Here is a 21,894-nt window from a genome sequence, read left to right as displayed (position 1 = left end):
AAATACAAGTACCACAATTCCCACGTTGTTTTCTTCATCGGGACACTCATGCTCATGGGTATGGTAGTTTACCAGTGCCACTGGGGCTATTCTAAAGAACCGCTGGACTCCATTACCCAGAATGTAACGCGTTGTATTTGTATCGTTGACTTTAAACGCCGATGACAGCCCAGTATGGAGGCAGGTAAGATTTTTAAAAAGGAAAAATAAGACTTAAATCGACCACAATGTTATTTTCCTCTACTCTTGAAAGTGGCAAGTAAGGCTTGGAGTGCCATAGATATGCAGATGTTCAGCTACCATAGCTTACTCCTTGAGTGTTTCCTGTAGAGAATTTCGTAACAGTCTCAAGTTTTCTCATTGTTCCCTGGATGGCCTGTCATCTTTAATCATTGCCCGGCATTAGCAATGCAAACTACGTGAGCGTGTACAAATATATGAATAGCACACAAACAATACACGTTATGATTTAATTCTGCAAGGATATTATTTTGAAGTTATTGTATCTGTCGCTGTTCAACTGTGCAGATGTTCAGTTACCCCTGTACACTGGACAGCTTACAGAATGCACGCTATCGCTACTTTCGTTATGTAGCCTACACAGGGAAGAAAAGACTGGGCTACAGGAAATCTGAGATCTTTACGTAACGCGATGCTGCTGTCATTGCAAAAGTGTAATGTTTCACAACATACTTTGCTGCTCAGACTGCTCTTTGACCAGGAAACAACCGAGGCATCAGTGTTAATCGTAAGAAAACAGGCAGCTAACTTTGCTTGTCATTAGGAGTCTTCTATGATGCTTCACCAAAATGTCGAGGGTAGACCGCAGAATTTGCACTTGATATTTCATGAAATATCTAGGGATAAGGCTCACTCCTATATCTGATAACCGGAAAATCCTTCGACTTTTACTCTTCGTGCTCTGCTCATTGTGATTGGGAGGTTTTGATCCGAAGTGGGACAGAATGGCAGTTTTATACACATATCACTGGATACCAGAGCACTTGTGCAGAAACAGATTATTTGGTGGTATCAAGTAGACATCTGATGTGCTAGCGCTGGATTTACATTGTTTCTCTGGTGTTATTTGCATACCTCATCAATTATTGTCATTGTCATCTCATTGTCATCTCTTTGTAGTTCTAGCCAAGTATGAAAACCAGATCAACGTGTTTTCAGACTATTTGGAAGAACTGCCTGACTCAGATGAACCAGTGTGGATACTGGGGGAATATTACAATATTAAAACAGGTAGGCTAATTTAAATGCCCTTTAAACAAAAAAAGCAAATGCTACAGATGTACAGATGTTGTGCAAACGCACAAATACAACATATTATTTCATTCTCAAAGCCATTAAATTATATAAAAGAGACTCAGTGTCTGTTGTTAATTAAGGTGTCAGGTGCCTTATTATTAGTTTATATCATTATTATTAAGGAATAACACAAGATACAGAGGTTTATCAAAAATATACAACTGCCAAGGGCGTTGTTGGTGTGACACTTAACTAACTGGTATTATTTTATGTGCCAGTCTCTCACAGAAAGATCCCATGCCAGTAGGCAATACATCTTTAAGTATCATATTGTATATGATCTATTGTTATATCTGAAGTCTTTTGTTGAAATGCTGCCATCTCTTATGTCTTTCTGTAGAGAAATCTAGGCTGCTTTCAGATGTACGCTCACGTCTGTGGTTTACATACAGAAAGAAGTTTTCTCCCATAGGTGAGTCTCTGACATGACTGGTGTTGTTTTTATTGTTTTTATTCATGCTGCTGACACATGTCAGCTCTGATACAGCACTGTATGGTTAAATTAGGCTGTAATTCCCTAGTCTGTACCACTGCACAAAGTCTTTCAGAGCAGTATTTGCATGAAGATGTTGGTATGGGTTAGTCTTGCAGTGCCATTCAGTATAAATGGGTGGAAATCATAAGGGTGTGGTGTGTGTTTAAACACTCTAAACCAATCTGACACTTTATGAAGGCAGAGTACAAAGTAAAGGTACAGATTTAAACTGAAAACTGTTAAGTTGAATGTTGCCTTTGAGAAGTTATGTGAGTTTAGTAGGAAAGCCAGTCTTGTCCTTTTCAGTTTTTGACTCAAATAACATTCAAATAAAATAAAATAAAACTTTGTTTGTATAGCAAAATTGTAATACAAGGTGTGATGGAGATAATTTCCAAACACTGTTAATGACTTAAGAATATAATCAAGTGCCTTGTATTATTAATTACCTTATATGAATCATGTACTTATAGTAAGCAGGAACATGGCTTTTCTGTGTTTCTGCATGTATGTAACTTATTGATTATTAGGTGCCACTTAGTCTGCATATCTACAAGAGCATGTTTAGACCAGAGGTGATAAGCTTCTTCCGACCTTGCAAAACTTCCATCATTGCCTCGGACGTCAGAGATCCACCACGTGGTTATCCCTACTAAACGCTAAACTTCTGTCTATATAAACCTTGTGCGATGTGTTTAATATGGCTTCACTTTCAGCCTTGTGCTGGGAGTGAGCCCGATTGCAATTGTTGTTTGTCTAATAAATATACTTATATGCAGCTCCGGAGTCCTGAGGTAACTAGGGTGAATTTTCACCTAACAAGGTGCTTAACCATACAACAAAGGTACATAAGGAAATGATAATGTAAGAAATAAGAGGCATGGTAGAATAGAGAGACCAGTAGAAGAGGGAAGATTAAAATGGAATAAGATAAAATAATAAGAAAATAAAACCAATAAATAAATAAAGATGGATTAAGAGAATGCTAAAGTAAAAAGGTATGTCTTAAGATTTATTTTAAAGGTGTTTATAGATTGTGGTGCCCTCAGCTCCTCTGGTAGTCTGTTCCAGAGGCAAGGACCATAGACACTAAATGCCACCTGCCTGTATTTCATTGTCCTCACCCTGGAAAAACTAAAAGGCCAGTGTGAGGGATCTAGAGGAAACATTAAAAAGCATGACTGACAAGTATTCAAGTGCGTCCATTGAATGATTTCAACACCAATAAAAGGATCTTAAAATATATTCTAAAACTGACAGGCACCCAATAAAGGGACATAAGGACAGGCGAGATGTGTGCTCTCCTTCTGGTCTTGTCAGTACACAGGCTGCTGCATTCTGAATGATCTGTAGGTTATTTATAGCTTTCTTAAAAAAGAGAGTATTACAGTAATCAAGCCTGCTAGTGATAAAAGCATGCATAAGTCTCTCAGTATCTGCTTTGGGAGAAAAAGGTTACACTTTAGCAATATTTCTAAGGTAAAACATTTTTAGTGACATTACTGAGATTCAAAATTCAAATCAGGGTCTAGAAGCACACCAAGATTTATTGTTGCCAGAGAATTTAGTTAAGTGCACAGTATCTCTCTCTGGACCTTTGCTCTGATAACTAAAAACTTGGCCTTATCTTTGTTCAATTGCAAGAAATAATGTGACATCCACCATTTGAAATGATCAGTGCATTGAACTAGTTTATCAATAAGGCTTATGTAATTGGGTGATAAAACATTTTTATAATTGTGTATCATCGGCATAGCTATGAATACTCATACACAATTTGTACAATCATTGTCTCTGAAAAATGCAGAAAACTCTTCACATTTTGATATTGAGGAGATGAAAGTGTGCTTTCTGGAGCTGGACTTTTGAGGCTGTCAATAGTTGAGAAAAACGTTCTGGGTTTATTATGATTGTTATGCATTGTTGAACATGTACATCAATGTGTGCGGAATATATATATATATATATATATATATATATATATATATATATAGTGTCTCACTTACTCACTACATGATCCAAGCACTATCGAGTACAGGGGTGTACTCCACAGGCATACATACAATTGATGAACAGAAATATTTAGCCATGTATTTATTTACGAATATTTAGAAGTGTTGAAGATGTCCACATTGATGACACATTCATATGCACTAGGCGGTACAGGGCCCTCGTCCGATGCTGGTTGGGGCTGCATGCTGCGCTGCGGACAGATGATCCTGGGGCAGGCGTTGCTCTGCAGGCATCTAGGAAGAGGTGAGAAGGGCCAAGATTACTCTCACCTTTACTTGGCACATCTATGCTTACAGCAAATACAGTGGAAAGATGAAGTGAATATGGCAGTGTCTGGTTAATTGACTTGAGAACATATTTCACAGTGAAATAGTTTCTCTTTGAGCAGAGATTGATACGAAGAACCCCTCCGACTGTGTTGTAGTCCACTGTATGCACTGTGCTCTACTCTTTTTTTTAATACTTCCATTCATAGAAATCACCTAGTTTCATTCTCTATTTTCGAAGTAAGTTGTGTGTAATTTGTGGCAAAAACAGTAAATTACAAATAATTATTATGAAATCGACACTGCGTAGACAAGAATAGAGTGCTGATGTCCTCCTTTTGCTTCTCTGCTACAGAATGGCGATGGGCGTCAGAAGGAGAGCAGCCTGCAGAGTACCACAGAATTTTACACTGTTTTTTAGATAAGAAAGATAGCTGTTACTCTATCCACCAAATGGGTAAGTTGAAACCGTTGCCTGGATAACATTACTGTTACTGTTTCTAAGGCCTTGATTATACTCTCTTGGGTATGTGCACACAGACAGTTGCAGACTCCAAGAATGCCTAGTTGTTCTTGTTATACTTTCTAGTTCACTTGGAGTCCGCAGTTGGTGCTTTTGTAGCGTAGTGGCTGCGTGAATGGGTCCTCCAAAACATTTGAGGGTACAAGGACATCGGTACATTTTGTACTTGCGGAAGCGCAAAGTATAATCAAGCCATCAGCCTTTCTTCAGGATAAAGTAGTTTATTTCACACATTCTTTTTAATGATGTAAAAGAAACAAAGCTGGAAGGAATATCCACTCACCTTTACTGATTTTACTGGAAAGTAGTGATGGGAATTATTTATATATCCCAAATATATCGGAGACTCAGTCAGAGAGTGATGAATAACCAAGGTCCAGGTTTATTCTTTCAATGATGTACACCAGAGGAGGAGAGAGAATAGATTTCACTGAGTGTGTTCCACCTAAATCTCTTTCACTGTCTGTCTTTTGGGTTTGGCCACAGAATATAAGCTGTTTGCATGCAAGGGGGGGTGGATCACTAAATGCTTATTATTACTTGGGAGTCACCGGGTCTCGGACCCCATTTGCTCACAGAGAACACAGAGGTGTCAGGGCTCCAGCAACGATCAAAGGCTCAAGAGCTCTACATGAGGTTGAGGAAAAACATGTGGTCAGAATACACATGATAATCTTTCCACTTCTCACGTTCTCCAAATACCACTAAAAGTTACCACTAGGAATGAGATATATTGAATTATTGACTATGGAATATATTTAATAAACTAACTCTTAATTCCTAGTTCATTAGGCAGATTAAGACTTCACAGGTCACAAATATAAGTCAGTGTGTGAATATTTACACATCATTTCCAGTTTGGGTTTGGTTGTGCATGCAACTATATTTGTAATCTTTCCCGTGTTTGTTTCAACCCACAGCTCAGATGGGCGTTGGTGAAGGGAAATCTGTCGGAGAGTGGTATGGTCCAAACACAGTGGCGCAAGTGCTTAAGTAAGGCTTTCCCTTGCCTGGGCTCTCATTTTCCATATTAACAGAATAGAGCAGTGCTGTAGAGCACACGTGGGCGTCAGTTTGGTTTGAAAAGTGCTGTGGACATAGATGGGATTTTATATGATCCTACATGTCACTGGGATATTGCATGTCTGCCTCTGCTATTACAATGAGCATAGCCCAAATACAAATGCACCCAATTTCAAAGGCTATTAGGGGATTGTGTAGGGGTAAACTAAAAAATGTTAACACATGCAAAAAACAAGTGGGATGTTTTAAGAGACGTGCTAGCGACACATAATTATTAGCACTCTGAGGGTGCAGGTTGGAGTCTAGTGAAAGACTGTACTCATTTATATAAAATCTCATAGTGAGCAATACATTAAAACCTATTACCTGTGAATACTTTGCCAAGTTTATGCCCATTGATGACACCCAAAAATCAAATCCTGCACACTTGACAGCAGAGACTTATTTCACAAAGTTAGCCACAGACATCTATTAGCCTAGCAATAAAATAACCCAGCTACCGCATGTGTTCAACAAATATAGCTGAAACTAGCTCACCGGTGTCCAACCAAACACACCTAAACTTAATGATAATAATAATAATCTTACCTTATATGGTCCACTGAAAGCTATCCACATGTCACACAGTAAAGTCCACGGTTATTCCAGTTATGGAGCATGATGGCTAGACATGATGAACTAGTAGATACCTAGTTATAGATTTAACCTGGCCAGAGTTGCTAATGTCAAGGGAAGCAACACTTTATTTTCTTTGGACAAAAAACGATGGCAGCAATAGAAACTTTTTAGGGCATTTTAAAACCACACAACACCAGGAAGACAAAGTTGATGGCATCTGACTGGGGGTCATCAAAGAATAGCTATATTGTAACCACTAGCGGAACTTCAATGGGTTCCATGAGTGCCGCAAACCCATGGCCAAGCCCCAGGCTAGCAAAAATACATTCTGGAGTCAGCAGTGTTATCTAGTATAATCACTTTGAAAGATGTGTTCAACAAACACCACAGTTTCTGGTGTTCTTAATGAAAGATTTAAATCAATAGTCCCCTCTAAAACACATACACACTCATGGCTGCCTGAAGAGGGAGAAAAACACTAGGATTCATCGACCTGTAAACAAACAATGAAAGCACAAGTTTTGCAATGTTCTACTGTTGCAAATCGTACAGAAGTCTAAAGATGGTTGAGCTTTCCATTGGCCAGGTTTCAGCTTTTCTTATAGCTAATGACATGGATTGAGAGTTCCCAAGTCTGGCATCAGGTATCAGTTCGATTATCATCTATCCGCAGTGATTACGCACATTGTTTGAGAAGCTTTCTATTCATTGTAGTGACATTTTATTTTCAGTTAGCACCCAAATGAAAATATGAGTATGTTTGCTTTCTGTTGTCTTCTGTTACAGGAAACTTGCTTTGTTTGACGAGTGGAATTCTCTGGCTGTATATGTTTCAATGGACAACACTGTGGTGATTGAAGATATAAGTGAGTCTGTTTTCATTATACTGTGTGTTTCTCAGTTGTACAGGGGTAGAAGTCTTAGCTGCCGTTGAGATTTCAATCATAGGGAAAGTAAGCTACAAAGCAATACCCTTAATTTGAACAAGTCAAATCAGGGATTCTGTGTCTTATTCTGTTCTTTTTTGTAACCTGTGAGTCAGGTGACGGATTCATCCCCATTCCTCTTGTCTCCTCCCCTAGAGAAACAGTGTCTGCAGGCAGACCGTGAGAGCAGGCCGAGTCTCCCGAGCGCCTCAGGGGAGTCATCAGAGCAGGGCTGCTCCACCAGACCTTTAGCCTGCCCCTTCTCCCAGCCCCACACACACTCGCCCGCACGCTGGAAGCCCCTGCTGCTGGTCATACCCCTGCGGATGGGCATCAACAGCATCAACCCGGTCTACATTCAAGCCCTCAAGGTACCGTGGCTGAGCAGTTTCGGCACTTGTGATTCAGATTCTGGTACCGATGAATACCAATCATTACCTTTTTTTATTCAATTGCTGTTAAAATTAGTTTTCCAATATGGAAAATCCAAACAACTCTTATAATAACTGGTAATAAACAAAGAACCTCTACAGTGTTTTAGCTTGTGGTTCCATTATTTTTGTGGCAGATAACTTTGTAAAATATAACTTTGATGTATCTTTGTTCATTTTCCCCCATAGGAGTTTTTCAAAATGCCACAGTCATGTGGTGTTCTGGGAGGGAAGCCCAACTTAGCGTATTATTTCATTGGATTCATAGGTGGGTGAGCTCCAATTGTCTTATAATGCATTGGTCCACATTTGTCACCTCGTAATCACTACAGTAATTTGTCAGTTGCCACAATCAGTAAAGGTGGGGCATTTTAAGTAATGCTAAACTATTTTGAAGGAGTGTGTGCGTGTGTGTGTGTGTGTGTGTGTGTGTGTGTGTGTGTGTGTGTGTGTGTGTGTGTGTGTGTGTGTGTGTGTGTGTGTCTGTGTGTCTGTGTGTATGTATAGTGTAGTATATGGTATAGAATGGGAAGACACACTTTACCATCACATTACATTAACTTTAATTTCTTGTTTTTTGATATTTGGAGTATTTTCCTCACTCAAGCATCTGAATCACCTCGTCTCTTTAGTCCTCATTTCCTGTTATTTCACAGCCTGGCTGATGACCCGTAGACAAAGTGATTTTTATATGCTGAAGGAGGTAGTACCTAATTATGATCAGTTATAGTCTAATGGCAGCTCTGTATCATTTGTTAATAATGTGTCACCTGTCTTGATATGGAACTGAAAAGGACAAGGGTTTGAATACTTATGGTGATAGTATATTTAAGCTTTTAATTAATTAATTTTTTATGTTGGCAGACACAATCATAACAATGCACATCACATGAACTCTTTCAGGGAAAATGTTTGAGAGTAGCTCAAATGAAATGAGTGTGGTTAAAAATATCTTCTTTTAATTTTTTTTATTTCTAGGAGATGAGCTCATTTATTTAGATCCCCACAACACACAGCCAGCTGTGGACTCTGAATCAGGCCCTCCAGTGGACGACCAGAGTTATCACTGCCAGAGGAGCCCTCACAGAATGAAGATCACCAACTTGGATCCATCTGTGGCATTGGTGAGTGTTCTGGGAGATTTAAAAATGGGCTTTTAAAGACTTTGATATCATAAATGACACACATATCACACATGACAACATGCTATAACTGTTATTGGACACCAGGGTGGAGATTTGTCCCCTGTTTCACCATACAGGTATCAGCGACATACAGTGTCCTGCTGCCTATTCTGTCCTATCTCTTGTTAGCTAAATTGAGAGATTTAGGATTTAGTGAACATTAAGATGAACTCAATTCTTTTTTAAAAATCTGCTAAATTGTCATTAGATATGTGTAGTGAAAATGGGAATACAGTGAATGTGTGTGATGAAGAGATGGTTAATGGACTTCACTGATTGTGTCTGTTTTTTCTCAAGGGATTTTTCTGTAAGAGTGAAGAGGACTTTGATAGCTGGTGTAACCTTGTCCAACAAGTATGTTAATCATTGATTTAGGATATGGCAAACATAATCCAATCTTGCATCTCCGCAAACACTGAACGAACCCTTCTTCTTCGTTTAAGACGTACTAGAACTACAGTATACATATATTCCTAATCAGTATTATCATTGTGAAAACTTCTAAAATCAAATACAAAATAAATAAATTAGAAACTAAAATGTTCTGCTTGCACAAGTATTGGAAGCATATAACTGGAAGCACACCCCTAAAAACAGCAAGTATTTGAAGTGAGTATGTACAAGCTTTTCCCACTTTCTTGGTAGAATTTAAATTGAACATTTAGGTTAATGGATTGATGCTACTGAACTGTAGTGAGACAGATTCTCAGTAAGATTTTGATCAGGGCTTTGACTGAGGCATTCTAGAATATTTATATGACCGTTTTTGAGTCACTCCAGTGTTGCTTTAGCCTTGTGCCTTGGGTAATTGTCCTACTGGTAGGTAATCCCTCTCCCAAGCCTTAGTTGTACAACAGACTGCAACAGGTTTTCTTATGATATTGAGTAGAATTTATTTCTATTTATTCTCCCTTCGATTCTAGTTTCCTAGTTCCTGCAGACGAGAAATATCCACACATCATTCCCACTGCCATGGGTCACAATTGGGATGGTGTTTTTTTTGGGTCATTGGCCCCACATGCAGCACTTACATTTTTTTTTAATGTTAGCAGACAAATTATGTTGCCTATTATATTAAAGCATAAGTGTTCACAATTAAAATACTGTTTGGGAAAATATCTGTAAGTATCGTTTCTAATTTGTAATTGTGAAAATGGTGATAACTTTCAGGGGGACGGATACTTTTGCAAGCCACTGTACCCAAATAAATTGCATTAGTGATTTCAGACTGGATCAGAACTCTGTCTGCTCTTGACTTTGCAGGAAATACTGAAGAAGAGGAACCTGCGGATGTTTGAGCTGGTGGAGAAACACCCTTCTCACTGGCCGCCCTTTGTTCCGCCCACCAAACCAGAGGTTCAGACCACTGGAGCAGGTACACACACACACACACTCACACTCACACTCACACTCACGCACACTCACGCACACTCACGCTCACGCTCACGCTCACGCACACGCACACGCACACGCACACGCACACGCACACGCACACACACAGAGAGACCCAAACTCCTCACCAACTACAATCAACTCTCAGGCCCGTATACAGAGCCACTGCTTTGTCACTTAGTGTTTGGTCAGTGGTCTGCTTGATGATGTGGTCATATGTGTAAACATGCAGGGTAGCATTGGTTGCATTGCAAAAAACCTTAAAGTTAATTTAAAGCTGAAGGGAGGCAAAGTTGTACCTTTGCTAAAAGATGGGCCCTTGTCTTCCAGATGTCATTTACCCATGTAGAAACCCAAGTGATAGTGAAAGGTTTTCAGATGATTAGTTCTGATTTCTGTTCTTCCCTCTTGGTGGTATTGTTTTCAAGGAATAAGTTGATGACTTTGCTTGAAATAAATCACTTTACCACACAGCCACAGCATCATGGAGATAGATCTCTGTGTCTCAAAGTGATAACACCTCTGATCTGCACATTTCACTGTTTTTCAATCAACAGAGTTCATTGAGTCCACAGACCAGCTGTTTGAGTCAGAGGAGGAGTTTGAGATCCTGAACGTGTGACGTGGCTTCCGTTTCCCTTATCCTGTCCACCTGATGACCACGGAGCTTCTGTGGAGCCTCATCCCCCATTCCCAATCCCACCCAGCATCTCCACTCCCATAGCTCCTTACTGTGCTCTACAAGTGCCTCAGATCAACACCCACATCAAGCACAAATCGGTTACCATTACGCAGAAAATACTTACATACACACACACACACACACACATAAATAAACAAAATGTAAAGACTACAACAGCAAACCACAGCAAAAGACAATTTCAGAAGTATGGATGTTTGAAAGTACAGGAAAACTTGGGGAAAGACTAAGTGGAGATATTGAACGATGTAAAATATATATACATATATACACACAGTGTATAGGGTATGTACAGCTTGCACTATCTTTTTCTGCTGTTGTATACAGGCAAAAGCCAAGGATCAGGGTGACCCGATTCCCTCTTTCATACTATCTTCCTCTCTATGAGGTCTGTGTACAAGACTCTTGTGTTTTCCTTGATTTTTTGATTATCAAACAAAGACAACTGCAGACTGTTCATTTGCATGAACTACATTTGTACTGTAACAACCATGTGACCAGGAGTCACACAAACCAGCTTCCCTGCTTCTCAAGGGAAGAAGAGGACCTAGGTGAGGACTGCTGCAAGGACTGTTTCTTTCGGAGAAGCCTTCACCATGACACACAGACACACACATTCTTCCTCCTGATGCCAGGAGACAGCGCATATGCAGCCCATGTTTTTTCCTCAGTATTAAGAAATGCATACACAAAAACAGACATCCACAACAATGACAAATCATACATGAAAAGTGCCTCACTCTTAATATTTATGTTCTTGAATGGTTTGGGCATGGACAGTTGGTCCCTGCCCCTTAGTTACTGGACGGGTAACGTAGTGCACACCCCACATTCATGTAAATATGCCTGACAATAAAGATATTTAAATCCCCTTCACTGTGTCTTTGAAGAGCTAGTTCTGTTACAGCCACCAAATAAAACATACATAATCCTATGTACTACTTTTTGGCACCATAGGCTTTAGCAAATTAAGTCATACACAGCTTGTCAGATGTATACAGTGTGCAAATCAGTTGAGGTGAAGTAATATGGTTCGTTTGAGAGTGTGGCAGCTATCTCCTGACCAGAGAAGGCATAATACTTACCCAGATTGCGTTTCATTCTTAAAACGAAGGGAAAAGTCAGATTATGGGCATTTCTGGCACTAGTAGGCGACATGTAGTAAGGCTCAGTCCCAATAGCCTCCAATCCAATGGGTGCATCAAAATGGTTGTTTTGAACACTTGACTTGTACAATACTTCCAGGCTGTCAATAATTATCGTATTAGGTGTATGCTGCTGTACAAAAATAAATGCCCAGTCAAGGAAAGTTTATTTTTGTCTTTAAGACAAAAATTGGGTAATATAAAAAAAACAAGACGTATGCTGTGAGATCAGAAAATAAGATAATTTTGATCTTGCTTCAGGCAATGGCTACCTTGATTCTCTAGTTCTCTAGTTCAGCATCCATACATCTGGAGATATCCGTAGGCTTCTATGACTATTGGGGTCAACATCCATACATCTGGAGATATCCGTAGGCTCCTATTACTATTTGGGTCAACGTGTTGCTGGGTTTTCTGTAATATTTCACTTGTCATTGTAGTGGAAGAGCACAAACCCATAAGTCAGGGATCAAGGATACCTTGGCACTTTTTTATTGCAATAGCTCTATTACAAGCAAATCAATCTGATAAATATACACCAAAATAAAATATAAAAATGTTAAACAGACAAAATCCACACACACCTCATCCTTTACACAGAGAGAGTAGGTTATGTGTGGCATCATGGTTAACAAAGAGAAGGGATATCAAAATTACAATATTTACATAGGAAGACGGCATAAATAATGACAGATTTAATCATTATCCTTTTTCTGTTTCTGCTGTGTCACAATCAAGATTGTGACACATAATACAAAAGGATGGCAGGGTGTGACAGAATATGAGCATTTCAACAACTCATTCTCTCTCTCTCACACACACACACACACACACACACACACTCAAACCTACAAGCGCACACACACAAACCCACACAAACACAAACATTCACTAGCACACATCATTTTCAGCAAATTTTTAGCTCAATTCAGTATTGACTTGTTGCGCTCATAGCTGAGCTCAAGGTACAAAACACAAGCTTGTTTACTTTTCAGGCTGTGATGATAATTGTATGTGGGTAATTCCAAAGAAGATATACTACTGTTATTTTTTCCCCTCAATTTCACATTGTTACTTACATTTAAAGCAATTCAATATCGTGACACATTAGCATGACACAAAAAAGCTAGCAAAAGAAATGGGGCAGCCATGAACAAACTATCATTTCAAGTCATGGGGGAATTCACTTACAGGAGATTTGTCACATTTTCCTCTGAACAGGCGGACTACTAATGTAAAGCTAACACACATCTCACAACACAGCTTTCCAACACAACCCTTACCCAACATGTCTTTATGTAAAGCTTCCAGGTACAGGCAATAAGGGACCATTTAACAACCTTTAATAAGAAATAACCTGGCCCAAAAATTGGGGGCAAAACAAAGAAACAAGTCAAGAAGCAAATGTATGTACACATCCAGCATCTCTCCATAATACAGTAGCACACCTATAGTAGCCCGTGAGGTCTCTGCCCAGATGGGCCATGTATGGTAAGGGCAACTGCCCACTTCGTTAGGCAAAACAATGAAGAAAAGCACCGAGAACAGGGGTTCATGGGACTCCAGAGGGTCACTGAGGTGTACCGGTTGAAAGTATTTGACACTCCACCAGCTACCCTGTGCTACATAAGTCAAATCACCCTTCACTGGTGAAGCCTATCACAGCTTTCACAGTGCATCACGAACACCAGGAGCTGAAAAGTACCTCATCGAGTGTACCATTTCTAAAGGCATACAATGAATTTGATGCCTGCACTGTCTGTAAACATTATGCAAAAATGTACTGTAGATGTGGAGACGCAAGAGCCCTGCAGCCATTTCTGCGTGTTAGATCGGTATTGAACTCTGGCTTCCCAAACTAGAATGAAGCCTTGCGCTACACTAAATGTGACGCATGAATGAGGTCTTAGGTCATGATGCAATTTAGTGTAAGACTCTGTCTAATTCTCATGTGGTAAACTGGATTCATAATGGAAAATTGGAATGAACCATGTAGTCTTGTGAAATTTGAAACTTGTGGTCTTGTGGAAATTTTGAACTTTTATGGGTAATATGCTTTACTAGGAAAGGTAGGCGCACAGGTAAGTTGCACCCATTGATATGACATGGGCAGAAATGTTCACCCAAGTAACACAAAGAGTGAGTGAGAGGTTAAGCTGGTACTGGCTCCCGTCGTTTGATATAACCAAGCCTGCAGAAAAGAGTAATTTAATTTAATCACAAAAGTCATCAGAGCTAACTCTCTAGAGAAACTTACGCTAAATCTTCAAAGTAAACAAACCAACATCGAAGGTAATTCATTATATGAACAGTACAAATGACAGCTAGCGTTTAAAAAAAAAAAAAAACAGTAGTTCACAATTAAAATAGTATACGCTTATGCACATTCTGCAATGTGAGTCATTGCTCCTTGGAAAAATATACATTTATATAAATTAAAGTCAATATAAATAAATACGGGGGAGGCAGGTGTGTGAGGAGGAGGAAGAGGAGGGGATGATTGGTATTGTGACACAAGCAGCTCTTCAAAGGTCAAAGTCTGAAGGTCACGTCTACCACGTGAGGCTGGCTGACGCCCGGAGGGTGTAAGTGCTGATGTGCTGATGATGTCCGTACCATAGTGATAGGAGATGCCATGCCAACTGATGTGGCTGTGGCACGCAGTGTGGTTGTCAAGTAAACATACTGTAACTCAAGAATTAAACCAAACAACTATGTTGTTTTTTTTTATCTCAGCAACAATAAATAATAATACAAAAGACAAAACAAATCCCGAAGAACTTAAAACCAGTCACTGAGGCAGTTATGTTAAAATGATGCAGAACAAAAGTGGTTGTGCAATTATTATTATTTGAGTAGGAGTGGGAGTGTTCCTGGAGGTCTGGTGTTCGCTCCTTCAAAATTCTGTTCATGATCCAGACCCTTCCAGAGTAGGACATACTCAATCTAGAAAGAGAGAAACAGAAAGAGAGATGCTATTTATTAATTTTTTCAGGAAATGTGAATTAGGTGCTGTACATGGACACGAGTGCAAGAAAATAAAGGTAGATGACTTTTCTTGGAGATGACGTTTCATTCATCTTTTACCCTGGCAGCAATATTGTCCCTTGATAAGGCTTATATTTGAGTTTCTGCTCATTTTAAGGTAGATCATACCAAACAGGCCTCCTATCGGCACTTTGAGGAGAATCTTGATAGACAGCTGACAAATATTTATGCTATTGAGAATAGTCTCAGTGAAAATTAATGAGCATTGAAATTGCCGTTTTGCCAACATGTTGATTGCATAGTATGTATTCATCCAAAATCCATGTTTCCAGGACATGTCTAATTCCATTAATTTACCCAGTTCCTCCATGTCATGTTTTATGGCCGATTTGGCTCAGATGAGACTCCTGTACAAATGACAGGGATTCAAGTGTCTGTTCCATTTATGCAAATGTTGGTGCACCAAAGAGGTTCATGTCATTGCAACATTTTGGAGAGAATAGCACACTCACTCAAAAGAGAATTGTCACACACCTTAGCTGGGTTAAGTACAAATCTTGTATATCTTTAGACTGAGTACTATGACACATGACCCCAGTGATGGGACATCAGGGTTGAAAAAGTTCTAGCCACTGAAACACAGCAACTGAATAATGCTTTACAGCATGTCTTTCTGAGGTTAATCATGGATGAATGGTTAACAGTTTAACATGCAATTACCAAATTAAGGTCACTTAATGCACAATATGGAATACTGCATGATTTCACTTGCATATCCAGGCATATATGGTCATATGATTAGGACTTCACCCTACCTTCTCATGTATAACTGAATACTTACAAGTAAGGTATACTGTTGCTTTATTTCATTTGAGGATTTCATATTTGAGACTCTGCATGCTCATGATATGTCTGCATGTAAGCAATGGTAAAGGAATAAATTAAAGTGAATATGTGATTTGACCTCTGACTGACCGGCATCTGATAGGAATTTCACCCAGGTTGTACAAAGTATGTCCACGTTAAAGTTTCCAGCATTTGCATACATACATCACTGAGGATAATTATGTGAACCTGACCAAAAATGATTAAATCCCAACAAAAAAAAAACACAACAAAAATGTTTGTGGAGTGTTTGTTGTACTAAACAACCCACTATGTGAGAACATTTTACTCCGAGGCCTACACAAGCTCTCCAGGCCTGAACACTGAGATTTAATCATTAACTGGGTTTCACAGATTTTTCATTAGTGGGGAAACACATAAGTAATCTCCTCAAGAACACAAAAGAGACCTCGACTCCTACAAGCAGTTTTGTCAACTCTTTTTTCATCTCTGACCAAAAGACAACGACCACCACATACTTACGTATCGGCCAAATATTTACCTAAGCTTATATTACCAATAATACCAATAAGGTCTGATGACATTTTCAAGATCAAGGTTGTACGTTTCAGGAGCAAGTTAAGGAGTTCAAAGTGTCATTCCTTGAACTTGAGCTTCTTCCTCTTTTGAGCAGTAATTTGATCCCGAGCACTTTGAGGGGTAGAGACCACCTGTGCTGAATATGCTCTTTCCTATAGCCATGTAACAGATTCATTCCATTAGAATACAAAAAGTGCATAATGTATCTCATGACTGGTGCAAACCAGTGAACTTTTTTTCAAAATAGTTCCACCATATTTTTTTTTACCAACGATGAATCAACACTATGGATTAAATGCTTAGCCTTGTTTCACGAAGCATGACATCATTCATAATGAGAACAATACTGTGCCCAGGTGTACTGGAACAGGTTAAGTAGATAAAGTAACAGCACATAAGGTACAATTGTCAACAATTGACAACATCCATCACAGAGAAGCACAGAGTTTAGAGAAAGCAATACCTCCATCTTCAAAATAGTAAATGGAGCATAGATGAAGACCTTAACAGGTGTTGTTTTGAATGAGCCATTGATGCATCTGCATTGATACTATTCACAGTCTGATCGTTGACACTCGAATGAAAGAGACCACAACAGTGACATGCAGCAGCTGAACTCATTTAAGGCACAGAAACAGTGTGAAACACACCAGAAGCAAGATCCAGGTGCATCGACGTAGCCCAGACACTTAAACACAAACATCCAAAGTAAATGTAACCCACATGTGCAGCACTTTCCCCATTAGTTTCCAAACTTACTACAATAGCTTCATAGAATCTAAGTAGTGGCTTGTACATTTGAATTGCCATATATGTAATATTTTCTTAGTTTACATTCAGTAAAGGCTCAGGGACTCACTGTCGTAACTGACAACACCTTTACATTTTCATAACAATATATCTTCCTTCTGATAATTGAGTCAACCCCCCAAAATAATATCAAATGTGCACATGTAAAAAAAAAAAAAAACTAAAGTCTTTAACCATGAAATAAATATTTTTAAACAAAACAAATACCTGCATCCATAGCAGAGCAAAAAAAAAAAGAAAAATTATTCTATTCAAACTATTCTTTCCTTCTTCTCTTGGTGAAGAAAGGGAAACAGAGACAGAACCAACCTTTTGAGGCAGAGGTCGATCCTCCCGACACGGAGAAGTCTACACTGGCATAGACTTCGTCCTCACTGTGGGCCTGATCGGGGCACGGAGAGGGGATCCCACTGGTGTCCCCTGGAACTTGCCTCAGGTCAAAAGCACCATAGTTGAGGTAGCTGGTTGAGTTGGGTTGCCCTCTTCCTGCACCAGAGCAAGGGACTGTGAGAAGGTTAGCTGGCGGTAGAGTGGGGTGAGATGACAACCGGTCATCCACAGGTGACCCGTCACACCCAACAGGGTTTGGCCACCTTTTGCTGCTGCAGCTGCTGCTGCTGCTGGTGCTGCTGCTGCTGCTGCTGCTGCTGCTACTCTCTGGTGGACTTAAGTTGGCTGAGGCCTTCATGCTATACACCGCCCTGCCTGAGCCCAAGGGAGGGGAGAAAGTCTCAGAGCTGTGGCGCCTCCGGCCCTGCACCTCCGCTCGCACCACCTGAGGCTCCTCCTGCACACACACTACAGACCTCTCACCTGCGCACAGGTGCTGGTACAGGCCCGACGGGCTTTTGGCCGCCCCGCATCCCGGGTAGGGCTTCTCGATGTCGTGGCAGTCCATCTGCACCTGGAGGTAAGCGTTTACGGCGGGGCGGGCGTAGTTAGGCGGGTTCCAAGGGGCCACGAGAGAGTGGCGGGGCGGACGCCCTTTGAACAGGAGGCTGTCCATGTCCAGGCCCATGTAGTCCTGTCCCAGAGGGGCACAGTGAGGATCGCAAGCTGACGCGAAGGGGGCGGTCACAGTAGGAGGGGACGCAGGGGAGCTCGCAAGGCGATCCCCAAAGTCCATGTGGATGTATTCCCCTGGACTTGGGGGAGACTCCAGGTCAGTTGGGGTCTCCGCCGATAAGTCCATCTGGCCGGATTTTTCCCGCAGGGGGGTCTTGTACGAGCGTGGTAGGGAAAAGTACGAGCTGTGGGACTTGGGGGTGTCGGGCGGAGGGGTCTGGACGTACTCCTCAGCTGCGTTACTGAACGACATGTCCATGTAGTCATTATATTCCATCTGCGTTTGAACACACGAGGGGCTGGGGAGCGGATGGGAGCGGCCTTCGCCCCGGTGCATCATCATGTAGCTATCAGCGTTCTGCTGTAAAGGGCAAGGCCGTATGTCCAAGGTGGATGGATGGAGCATGCTGGAATGCATAGGGATGTAATCAGCGCTTTGGGAAGAACCAGAACCGGTGCTGAATGTCATGGGCACATACCCGTCATCCTCATACAGCTTCCTTCGCACATCGGAGGTGAACTGAAAGGTGGGCTTGGATGGGTGGTGGCTCACTTCGGCGTAGGGCTTATAGTCAGACTTTGGGGAGTAGGCGCTGGTTGGATGGTGTCTGGATTCGACTGGACTGGATTCATCCAGTGAGGAGGTCTGAGTGGCTTTCTGCTGCATCAAGCCCCCACCGACTGCCGACTTCACCTTGGATGCCAGTGACAGTTTGATGAACGCCCTCTCCATGTAACTGCTCTCCTCTTCGAACGTCTTGGCCCGTTCACCATGCAGGTCGTGGTGGTGATGGTGGAGGTGGTAGCGGTCCATGGCCATGTAGTCCATCATGCGGAAGTCATCCCGGACGGGGGGCGTGCCGCAGAGCGAATCGGGTGTGCTGCTCCGGGCACGGAAGTAGCGGAAGTCGCATGGGCTGGAGCAGAACTCGTCGGACGAGTTGAAGCCACCATCGCTGGGCGAGCCGCAGATGGAGGAGCTGGATGGGCGCGTGTGTGTGTCGGAGGCCGAGCCGTGGCCGCTGCTGCTGGACACACTGATGGGGCTGGTGGCGGACAGGAAGTGAGAGGCCGGCTGGGACACAGAGCGGGCCGGCGCATGGGTCGACGACAAGCCTGGGGAAGCGGGCACGCAACAAGGACCCCCGCTCTCCTCGCGACACATGTTCACGCACGGGGTGTTCAGGTGGACCAGGGAGCCCGTACCAGAGCTGAGGGGCCGCCCGCTTCTGCCGTCACCCTCGCTGGACGTTCGGAAGCGATCGTTCCCCCCTTTGCTCTTTCCTTTCGGGGGAGTGCCCGTCATGGAGTCCACCCTGGCACAGCGACGCAGGCCAGTCTGCCTCGGTGGCAGGTTACCCAGGTGACGGCGTGTGGTGATGAATGGAATTTGGTTCGATCCGGACGACTGGCTCTTGCTGCGGGGCCTGAACTCAGGGAAAGCCCTCAGCGCACACATGGTCTCCAGGATGGTCTCATGCATGTTCTGGGCCACGACGGAGTCCTCGACCTGCACCCATATCTCGCCGGGCCCGATGGATGACGACCGGCCCACCTCAATGAAAAAGAAGCTTTCAGAGTGCCCGCATCGCCTGATGTTCATCAGTGGCAGGTTCACGGAGGCCATCTCGGAGTTAAGCTTCACAAGGTGAATTGACTTAGCAGAAAGGCACAGACGGTAAACCCCCATTAAATTCTTAGTCTGCCCCAGACCTTTAGGCTTCACATTCACCTGCCACACTTCTTTGAAAATTGTGCCAGGCGAAATTGTTCCGTATCCATCATCCAACTCATCCGGATCCAGCTGCCCCTTTTTGCCCTCTGCCATCCAGTTATTAAATGCCTGATACCACTCCTCCTGCTCCTGTTCGTTCTCCGCTACCATGGCAAAGTACTCATCTTTAGTGTACAGGGCAATGAGGTATTTGTTCTTAGCATCAGCCCTCTTGTTGACAGTGAAACACTGGGAGAGATAGATGACCCTCTTAGGAGGACACATAACACTGGCAGTAGAAGCAGAGGCAGATTTCAGAGCGTTGCGGAATTTCTTTTCACTGTCGTAATATTCCAAGCGACTGGGGCCTAAGTGACTTGGCCCCCTCAGCACGAAAAACCTCTTGTGACCGTGCCTCTGCTTTCTTAAGTATCCACACTTCCATACGTCTTTGTCCATAGCAGCAGAGCACGCAGCCGCTGGGGCGAAAGCAGCGGCAGCAGTTGCCTCAGCCGATAGAACACGACAAAATGCAGAGTCATGTACCTTGTATTGTAGCGAGGGCAAGGACTTTTTCATCGCGGCATCGTGAGCGGCCTCGTCTGAGAAAAGGTGCTGGGCTTTGAAATGATGCGGCGGCGGCGGATGTTGCCTCCTCGGCTGGAGACCTTGATGAGTGGAGGCCGTCAAGTGCAGTGGAAAGCGGGAGCTGCTGATGTTAACAGAGGATAATGATGGAGGCTCCGCGGCAGACTCGCCGTTTGTCGTAGTAGACGCTGTTTTTACAGTAACGCCGCGCGACTGTGCTTCCAACGTCAACATATCGCCGCTTTTTCGATAATTTAGTAAATCCTCCATGGGACAATGCAATGAAAGGTCACTTTACCTTGGTTACGCTGATGCACTGCCCATTCTTGTTAATGGGTTTGCAGCGCAAGTTAAAACAAGTCCTTCAATTTAGCCTCCATATCGTTTCAAATTCTGTTCACGGACCTGTTCAGCACGGGTTGTACAACAATATACGCCATTTCTGCTTGCAATGCTATTCCAATTGCCATTTTCAATCTTTATTTCCCCTTCACTCATGGTGGCTACACATCACTACAAACCAGCGAAAACATCACGTGACGTAAGCGTCAGCCCACCAATTCAAGATTGGCGACATTGTCCAATTTGCAAAGACTGACAATGCCACAGACCAATCAGATTTGGCACCCTGCCATCTAAAGCCTTAGGATTGGTGTTTGTTTTGTGTCCAGACAGTACGAAGGAGGACCGAAAAGGGAGGAATATGATGAAATGTAGCAGAGAAATGTGATGGATAGTCGTAGAAACCAACCGCTAACAAGAATGTTGTATATTTCATAGCTATTCTTATGAGCTCATTGGGTGAAATAGCCTATACCTTGTAGCGGTTGGGCTATTTATGATGTTCAGCACTGAGTCAAGATGGATTTGTGTAGACTATTCAGTAAACCATGCAGTCGGTGTGAATATCTGATGTCCAAACTAGCGCTTATTCTGCTCATTTCACAGTCGTGGGCGTAGGAAGTGGGCGATATTCACATTGTCATTCGTCCACACTGAAAACATTGTACCGTTCAATAAAACGTTTAATTGGGTAAATTTACCATTCCTGTTCAATACTCGATTTTTGCAAGCACAATGTAGGGCAACAGGCAGGCGTCAGCCCTGAAGCATCAGTTGTCAGTGAAAGTCAGGTGTGCTGTTGCCCTTCCTCCGTTTCAGGTGTTTAATTTGGCATCAGAATAGTCTACCTCGTTCTTATAGGCCTCAGTCTGGGCTATTGTGGCGTTGGAAGATATTTGATTAGACTACTTTAAATATAGGCGTGACGTAGGCCTACACCTCTTCACCA

The 21,894-nt window shown here is 42.1% G+C and overlaps 2 protein-coding genes across 2 annotated transcripts; one reads left to right on the top strand and one right to left on the bottom strand.

Annotated features, from left to right (window-relative positions):
* Positions 1-18: 18 nt before the first annotated feature.
* Positions 19-11,744, top strand: atg4a (autophagy related 4A, cysteine peptidase). Its single transcript, XM_012829961.3, has 13 exons — positions 19-184; positions 1,141-1,251; positions 1,658-1,729; positions 3,950-4,048; positions 4,427-4,528; positions 5,515-5,587; positions 7,022-7,101; positions 7,318-7,532; positions 7,782-7,860; positions 8,571-8,716; positions 9,074-9,130; positions 10,040-10,151; positions 10,726-11,744. The coding sequence occupies exons 1-13, from the start codon at positions 175-177 to the stop codon at positions 10,788-10,790; spliced, it is 1,221 nt and encodes a 406-aa protein (XP_012685415.1). The 5' UTR covers positions 19-174; the 3' UTR covers positions 10,791-11,744.
* A 745-nt stretch (positions 11,745-12,489) lies between these two features.
* irs4a (insulin receptor substrate 4a) lies at positions 12,490-21,192 on the bottom strand. Its single transcript, XM_012829978.3, has 2 exons — positions 17,546-21,192; positions 12,490-14,959 (listed from the first exon to the last, which is right to left on the bottom strand). The coding sequence occupies exons 1-2, from the start codon at positions 20,871-20,873 to the stop codon at positions 14,955-14,957; spliced, it is 3,333 nt and encodes a 1,110-aa protein (XP_012685432.2). The 5' UTR covers positions 20,874-21,192; the 3' UTR covers positions 12,490-14,954.
* Positions 21,193-21,894: the final 702 nt, after the last annotated feature.

Source organism: Clupea harengus, chromosome 8 (genome assembly GCF_900700415.2).
Source record: "Clupea harengus chromosome 8, Ch_v2.0.2, whole genome shotgun sequence".
Classification (NCBI taxonomy): domain Eukaryota; kingdom Metazoa; phylum Chordata; class Actinopteri; order Clupeiformes; family Clupeidae; genus Clupea; species Clupea harengus.
This window is presented reverse-complemented; position numbering and strand designations above follow the sequence as displayed.